General features: G+C 45.7%; 1 protein-coding gene across 4 annotated transcripts in view; it reads left to right on the top strand.

Moving 5' to 3' along the window:
• Nucleotides 1-1485, top strand: part of AMPH (amphiphysin) — a 219687-nt gene extending 218202 nt beyond the window's left edge. For all 4 annotated transcript variants that reach the window (XM_062178101.1, XM_062178099.1, XM_062178100.1 and 1 more), the window contains one exon: nucleotides 265-1485. In XM_062178101.1, coding sequence (XP_062034085.1) covers nucleotides 265-372 — 108 coding nt within the window. In that variant the 3' untranslated portion in view covers nucleotides 373-1485. The remainder of the gene's footprint in view (nucleotides 1-264) is intronic.
• Nucleotides 1486-8670: the final 7185 nt, after the last annotated feature.

Below are 8670 nucleotides of genomic sequence, written 5' to 3'. Positions count from 1 at the left end.
TGGCTTGACCTGTATGCCCCAGTGCTGGCCCCGACAATACTTTGCATAGTGACTCATTTCAAATGTTTATTCTTTAAGTGTTTTTAAACTGACAACATACTTGAGACAGGCCTCCCTGCCGAAGGCTGCACACCACCTCACATGTAACATGACACCCTGGTGCAGACCCACAGCCCTGATGTCCCAGAGGTTCTACCGATAGTTGCCACATGGATTTTTTCCAGTAGTTTGTCAGCCCCTGAAAGTCCTATTGTTGTCTTACAGGATGCGGGCTGGCTGGTGGGAGTGAAGGAAGCAGACTGGCTGCAGTACAGAGACCTTGCCACCTACAAAGGCCTCTTCCCCGAGAACTTCACCCGGCGCCTGGATTAGGGCTGCGTGCGTGTGCAGAGAGAGCTTGCTTCCTGGGTTTTTAAATCTTTGCAAAAACCTGAAGAGTTCACTTTTGCTATTACACTTCTGATGATCTACAGACTGCCTCCAGACAAAGCTTGGGAAAGTATGCCAGTGGAGCATGTGTGCAGAAAATGTAAGAGGAAAACAAAGTAAATTAAGGAAAAAGTCCTCACTCATTCCCCTGTTGTCAGTGACGGGTTTCTTTGTGCTTTGTCCGAGCTGTGGAGACTCTTGTACTTGATTCCCCTCCTGCCAAGTCTAAAGTAGCTTTCTCCAGCCCAGACCTGCCTGTGTACCAAGTGTATGGTATTGAGTGGCTGCCCTGCGAAGATGTGAAAAATTATTCTGTAGTACCAGACTATCTGATCCCCCTGCCCAGCTCTGAGCGTGTGCTCTCTCTTTGTTCCAAGTTTACTGTGTTCAAAACAATACTGCTGCAAAAGTTTTCAACAGTCTTTTCCAACACACCTACATATATAAATATATATATGAACGCACAGTCACACAAGCTAGTTCCCATGACTGCTGGATCTATGTGTATGCAGAAGGCTACATATACATAGTTGCTTTCTTTCCTTTCCATTGTAGCTCTTTGCTTCTCAAGTGTTGTTGGTACATGCATTGCTCTTACTCTGCCTGGCATAACAGTTGCAGTTATGCCTCGGGAGGGAAAACCAGCCATCCCGTTGCCAAATGAATCAACAGTATGTGTGTGTGTAATGTGCAGTTTTCAGGGTGAGATTGACAGTTAGCACATCCAGGCTGCTGCCTGCCCCCTTCTGAGAAAGCAGGGCCTGATTACGCAGCCACGCGGCTGCTGGGGCAGGGACAGGGCTAGTCGGAATGCGCAGCGAAGCCGCCTTCTCTTCTGCCTTTATGAGATTGGTAGAAGGTGGAGCGTATGAACCCCTCCCAAAAGATTACTGTTAAAAAAAAAAAAGCTCCTATATATTTCCACCTCTTAAATTTATGCAGCTCATCTTCCCAGATTCTCCGAAAATAAAATAGGTGATGTATGCTGTATCCACAAACCATCTGTAACAATTATGGTTCCAGTGCTGTGTCATTCCAAATAAACCTTTGGTAATCTCCAACAATTACCCTATTTCTTTTTCATGACTCTTTTTTAAAAGAAAAAAAAAATTTGTTCCAGTTGTACCTGCTACTTGAAACCATTTCTGGCTGAGTTGTTATTTGTGCCAAAATGTGCTTGTTCCCGCGCCAGGTTGTGCTCCATGGCCCTGCCTCCCTTCCCCCAGCTCCTCCATCACAGTCATTGCCGGTTACTCAGTGCCCTGGTAGCCAGCCATGACGAGAGCACAAATAACAGCTGTGGACAGAGACACCGTAAAGGTGCCAGCTGTGCACTTCTGGTCTGTGAATCACTGACCGTCTTGCACCCATGATCAGCAATTTCTTACACCAGCCTCATCCAGTCACTTTGCTTTATGGCTTGTTTATGTTCATAGGCACTTAAAAATTAGATCAAATGCAATAGAAAAGTCAATTCGCTGGGCCACTATTTCCAGAAGAGAATTAGATTTAGAATCTTCTCTGCTGATATAATTCTGTAGGCATGGAGACTGATTAAGAATGTACATTATTAGACTTTGAATCTTGGTAGTTCTGACTCCTGGTTTGAATTCCCTTGGGGGTGGAGCACTGAGTTTGATGTTTATTGACCCTAGATTGTTTCCGAGGACTAATTTACAGGGAACTGGGTCATCCTGGGTGCTAGTCTAGCACAAGAAAACAGTGTGCTATTGCCTAGTAGCAATAGTAGTAAAATGCAGTGTAAGATTTATGCTAGAAAGTCATTTCTGACATTGAGGATTTCATGGGGTATTAAAAGTCAAGACTGAAAAATTATTTCTGCTGATAAAATATACCTGATGCTCCACAGAGTTCATTATTAGGTCTCCCAAAGCAGTCATCCACTTCCCTTTCCCAGTTCATGTGATCCAAGTTCTCACACCATCACCTGGTCACACAGGGATCCCTGGTTTGCAGCTCATTTTATCCCAGATGACCTCGGTACAGAGAGCCTTACCTGAGCCTCCTCTCCGTGTCATACGATTTCTTTTACAAACTAATGAGCTTCAGAGCTTCAGACAGTTATAAGTCAGAGAAAGTCTGAGGTCCATTCTTGTTAAGCATACACCTGCCAGGCATTCCCACCAACAGCACTGTTAGTCCCTCAATTTTAAACCGGTTTGATGTAGAAGGGGTCTTCAAAAAGTTCATGGAAAATGTGCACTATGGAAAAAACTATGCATGGACGTCACCAATTTTGCAGCCTGATAAATTTATCTTTTAATCCCATTTCTCACAAACTGAAGTGCCCTCATATATAACTGCAAAGCAAGGGCCCCTGCCACGTGGATTTCTAACGATATCTCAGGGCAGCCAGGATCCCAAGACGGGGAAATCTCCATGCACATGCTTTCGCATTGCTTCTACCATGGCCTGCTGTTTCCCACAAAGCTGCGATGGCTTTTGAGACAGCCAGAAAGCCACATCCATCACGTCTCGGGCTCTCAGGTAAGCTGTGTAGCTTCAGAACTCTGAGCATGCTTTTATCACACAAAGAAGCCTATAGAAAAAATCTAGCTTTATCCCATGGCCCATTAAATAAAATGCCTCTGGGCAACCATAAAGTTAGGAGATATCCATGAGTTTAGAGATGGCCGCACAAATTGCATGGCTGAGCACCTTGAAGCCTTAGACACAGACTGGTCAATGGAGTGGCCTTGCTAGGACTCTTCTCTTTCCAATGGAGCCCAACTAAAAGCTGCCTTCTCATTTCTACTTGGAACCCAACTAAGAACCTTGTCAGCTATCTGCCAGACCTTAGCGGATCACAGAGTTCTGTGGTCTAGCTGCTGTCTTCCGAGCCTGTGACCTCTTCCTGGGACTTGAAAAATGGAAACGAACATTTGGTATCTGCAAGGGAGAAGACATGACCCATGGTTTCTTGGCAAACGTAGGCAGTCTAGAGCCGCATGGTTCTGTTCATCCTTGAGCCCTGCCTGTCTCAGATCTGTTCTGAGATTTTTGCATCCTGCAGTACCAGGCTGAGACCAACTGGGCTGTCAACTGGCAGAACTCTTCATGGCACATAGCAAAGGTTTGGTAAATTGTTCATGAAAGCCAAATAAACTATGCTTGAATAAGTTTAATAGTCCATCCAAATATTTTGTGACTCATTGGTTATAATTTTAAACATAATTTCAGGGTACCACATGTTGATGACTTTGGTTTAGAAGGTAATTGAAATATGACCCTTAAATCTACACAAATTTATAAGAAGACCAGGTAGGTATCTTGAAGCTCTTTCTTTTTTTATTTAAAGATTTATTTTATTTATTTGAAAGAGTTACAGAGAGAGGTAGAGACAGAGAGAGAGGTCTTCCATCTGCTGGTTCACTCCCCAGGTGGTTGCATCCGAAGCCAGGAGCCAGGAGCTTCCTTCGGGTCTCCCACTGGGCACAGAAGCCCAAGGACTTGGGCCATCTTCTACTGCTATCCCAGGCCATAGCAGAGAGCTGGATCAGAAGAGGAGCAGCCGGGACTAGAACCAGCGCCCATATGGGATGCCGGCGCCGCAGGCCAGGGCGTTAACCTGCTGTGCCACAGTGCCGGCCCCTGAAGCTCTTTCAACAGGTAGAAGCTGTCTCTTAGTTTCCTGAAATCCAGTTGATTCTGAATCTCCTAGGATCTCAAACACTGAGGGTCCCTGACTCTTGAAGGTGGCGCAGGTCTGTATGATCAGCTCCCTCCTCTGCAGCACTCAGTAGAAGGTCCATCTGCAGTTAACACTGGAGAACCGTGTCTTGGTATGTTCTAACCCTATGCAAGGGAGAGAGGAGGGAGAGAATGGATGAGATTCCATCCTCCGGTTTGCTCCTCAAATGCCCACATCAACCATGGCTTAGCCTGGCCCTATGCTTGGAACAGCATCCAGATCTCCCACCAGTGTGGCAGGAACCTGATTACTTGAGCCACCACCACCACTCCCTTGGCAGGTTTGCATTGGTGGGAAGTGAAAACGGGTGCCAGAGCTGGCAGCTGAACCCAGGCACTGCCATGTGGGACCAGGGTACCTTAACTAGGCCAAATGCCTACTCCCAATGCTTGTGTGTGTTTTTTGTTGTTGTTGTTGTTGATTTTTTTTTTTTACAGGAAGAGTTAGAGAGACAGAGAGAAAGGTCTTCCTTCCATTGGTTCACCCCCGAAATGGCCGCTATAGCTGGTGCACCGCGCCGATCCGAAGCCAGGAGTCAGGTGCCTCCTCCTGGTCTCCCATGTGGGTGCAGGGCCCAAGCACTTGGGCCATCCTCCACTGCACTCCCGGGCCACGCAGAGAGCTGGACTGGAAGAAGAGCAACCGGGACTAGAGCCCCGAAGGGGACTAGAACCCTGTGTGCCGGCGCCGCAGGTGGAGGATTAGCCTAGTGAGCTGCAGCGCCAGCCATTGCTTGTGTTTTTTCAATACCATTGAGCATTAAAACATTTTGAAATTATAAACTTGAAACATAATGAAATGATGAAGACAGAAGTTGAATTATTAATATCCCCTACCCCTAGAAACTTCTACCTCATGTTCATGTTTAGATTTACTAATGGCCTAAGAACCTGTAAGAATTACAGCTCAGCCTGTTGTATCTATTGCACTGTGTGTGGACATGTGTGCACTAATGTGCACTTTACCTCTCTTAGTCCTACTGATCCCAACCTTCGTAGGAAGGATTTTGAGCATCGTCTTTCCACTGCCTGAAATAAGTTTACTGGAGTCATGGGCCTCATGTAGTAGCAGGACCGGGTCATAAAGACATTGGCTCTCCATACACATAGAAGACCTGTAGGATTCAATGTGTTTCCATTAAGGAATTAAAATAGAATTTTCCTCGAGTAGTGTTATGTCAAGAAACGTGCATTTCTTTTGAGCCAAAATTAAAATTATAAGTTTCCTTTTTCCATCCTACCATACACTTGTTATTTTTGATGTCTGGAGCATTCAATTCAACTGGGAAACATGAATTATTTATTAGAGCTGGAAGAGACCAACACCACTCTCGACTCCTCTCATTTTGAGGCTTGAGAAAGGGTGACTGCAGAGTCTTGATAACCAAAAGCTACCAGGCACATTAGGTGTGCAGTTGGAACTTGCCTTGCATTGCAGGGCCCTTTCCAGTCATGCTGGGTTAGTAGATGTCAACTCACTGGGCTCCACCAGAGAATTAACATGGGTGATATACCTCCAATGGCCAGGAGGGGGTGCTAGAAGTTAGCATAACTCAATGAAATCAGAAATACTTGAAGTAGGAAGCACAGAGTTGAAAACGAATAGGAAGTATAACAACATCACATTTTACATGAAAATATAACAAACCAATGAAGGCAGAAATTAATCCCTGAATCACAACCAGCCAAGAAAATAGCTACAGCATAGACAAAGGACTGCGCAGCTGCTTTCAGATTCTCCCTAGGCTCTTTATTAGCTAGGTGACCTCACTCCGGAAGTTGCTTAGCTTCTGAAAGTCTCAGTTTCTTCTCCAAAACAAAGATAGGTAACACCCACCTGTATGTGCAAGGAAGGAATAAACTGGCACAGTATTTATACTCAGTAAATGGTATTTGTTATTTAATGGGCCAAAGATTGTTGTTATTATCTTTTAAAAAGTCTTCTACAAAAGATCATCAACTATTACCTTTAAAATGCCAGAAGAAATTTCTATTTTTTGAGGTACACCATAATCAACTGGAGGAATACTATCCAGGCTATCTTTTCTAAAAAAATATATATTCACTTGAAAGTCAGCTGGATTGGAAATGGAGCAGCCAGTACTTGAACAGGCATCCATTTGTGGAAAGCTGGCAGCTTTACCCACGACACCACAATGCTAGCCCCTATCCAAGACTGTCTATGCTCTTTTCTTACTGCCATGTGGGAGTCATTCTGAGTTTCTGTAATTTCTATGAAGTTGTATTTAAAAATATTTATTTATGGCCGGCGCTGCGGCTCAATAGGCTGATCCTCTGCCTTGTGGCGCCGGCACACCGGGTTATAGTCCTGGTCGGGGCGCCGGATTCTGTCCCGGTTGCCCCTCTTCCAGGCCAGCTCTCTGCTGTGGCCAGGGAGTGCAGTGGAGGATGGCCCAAGTACTTGGGCCCTGCACCCCATGGGAGACCAGGAGAAGCACCTGGCTCCTGTCTTCGGATCAGCGCGGCGCGCCGGCCGCAGTGCGCCAGCCGCGGCGGCCATTGGAGGGTGAACCAATGGCAAAAGGAAGACCTTTCTCTCTGTCTCTCTCTCACTGTCCACTCTGCCTGTCAAAAAAAAATATTTATTTGTGTATTTGAGAGGAAGAGGGGAATGGGGGTGGGAGGTGATGAGAGAGAGAGGATGCTCCCATTCACTGGGTTACTCTCTGCGGTGGCCATGAAGGGAGACCAAAGCTGGGAGCCAGGAAGTCTCCCACATGGGTGAAAGGAACCCAACCACTTGGGTCATTGCCACTGCTTCCTAGGGTCTGCATTATCAGAAAGCTGGGCTCAGGGGCCATAGCTGGGTATCAAACTCCGGTTCTCCAATATGAACGTAGATTTCCAAACCAGCATTTTAGGCCAAATGCCTGCCCTTGAAATTTTCTTTATGTTCTCTTATGCTTTGTAGTTGTGAAATAAATTCTCTGTGCCCACATGTATCCTCCCATTTCTACAGCGCCATCATTCCTTCTTCCTCGCCATCTCCCCTCCGCCCAACTCCCATTCTCTGCTGCCATATCGCCCCATCTCTCTCTGACTCTGCTGTCCCTCACTGCACTGATGCCACAACCTCTCTACTCAGTGCCCTGTGTTCCTCATCTCCCCTCCATCTGTGTCTTTATGCTTCTGTCTCTGCAACGCCCACTGTGTCATTTTATTTCCATCTCTCCTCTCTCCCCTCATGCTAGAGATCTACACCTTTCTAGTATATTTCTGTCACTAATTCTTCTTTGTCTGTTGGCCACTGTCTGGACCATTCTGTTCCTCTCACCCCCACTCTGCTCTCTGTCCCTTTTTCTAGCTTTCTGTTTCAAACTCCATGGCTGTTAACGTCCCATTATCGCTCCTTCTTCATAGCCGATTCTCTCCCCTCCCTGCGCCCTTCCAGTCCAGTCACTTCTGTAGCCTTCCTTGGGGCCTGTGGGTCTGGCCAGCTTGCTTTCAAGGGAGGGTGGGTCCAAACTCACAAACGGAACTTACTTTTGCTTCTCCTGATCATTGTCCCTGTCACATATCAAGCAATCAGAATTATTATGGTGCTGATGAAAGAACTGTTAAAAAATATAGAAAGCACTATCTTGAGGAAAAGGTTAAGCATACAGATTACTGCTTACATTGCCATGTCAGCCTGCTGTGAGGTGTTACCTAGTGTGCTAGTCCAGAACACCACAGACTAATTTATAAAGAAAATAAATCAGGGCCAGTGTTGTGGCGTAACAGGTTCCACCGCCACCTACAACACCCGCATCCCATATCGGTGCCGGTTCGAATTCCAGCTGTTCCACTTCTGAGCCAGCTTCCTGCTGATGTGCCTGGGAAAGCAGCAGCAGATGGTCTGAGTTCTTGGGCACCTGCACCTATGCACCTACGTGAGAGACCCAGATGAATCTCCTGGCTCCTGGCTTTGGTCTGGCTGTTGTGGCCATTTGGGGAGTAAACCAGCAGATGGAAGATAGCTCGCTCTCTCTCTCTCTCCTCCTTCTCTCTGTAACTCTTTAAAAAAAAATACATGTATCTTAAAAAAAAATTTTTTTACAGTTCTGGAAACAGGACATCAACCCATAAGCAGTGGACTGAGGGAAAGATGGAGCTGCGAAAAGAGGCAGTTTGGAGAGCGTGACTTGAGAATGTCTAATTCTGTAAGAAAGCATTGCATTGGAAAATTCAGAATGGCAGCTTGATTACAATCAGAGTCAGTGAGGCTGTGTGTCCCTGAGGAAGTCACCATGCTCACCATGGGTATACCATCTATCAGTGCCAGGGGTTGTGCAAACTCGTTTGTTTTTAAAATAGCTTTTGGTGCAATTTAATTCTTATAACAATTTAATCTTTATAATAATACTTCAAAGGATATGTAATAATAAAGTTTGACAGATGGACTCTTAAAGGCTAGCCTGCTAAAAGTCAAGTAAGTAGATTATGGGGCTTGGATTTAAATTCAAGTATAATAAATTCAGAATCTCATGTCACCACCCACTCAATATACAGGTGCTCCTTGACTTGCAG

This window comes from Lepus europaeus, chromosome 20 (genome assembly GCF_033115175.1).
Source record: "Lepus europaeus isolate LE1 chromosome 20, mLepTim1.pri, whole genome shotgun sequence".
NCBI lineage: Eukaryota > Metazoa > Chordata > Mammalia > Lagomorpha > Leporidae > Lepus > Lepus europaeus.
Note: the sequence above shows the minus strand (reverse complement) of the source record. Positions and strands in the feature narration are given on the sequence as shown.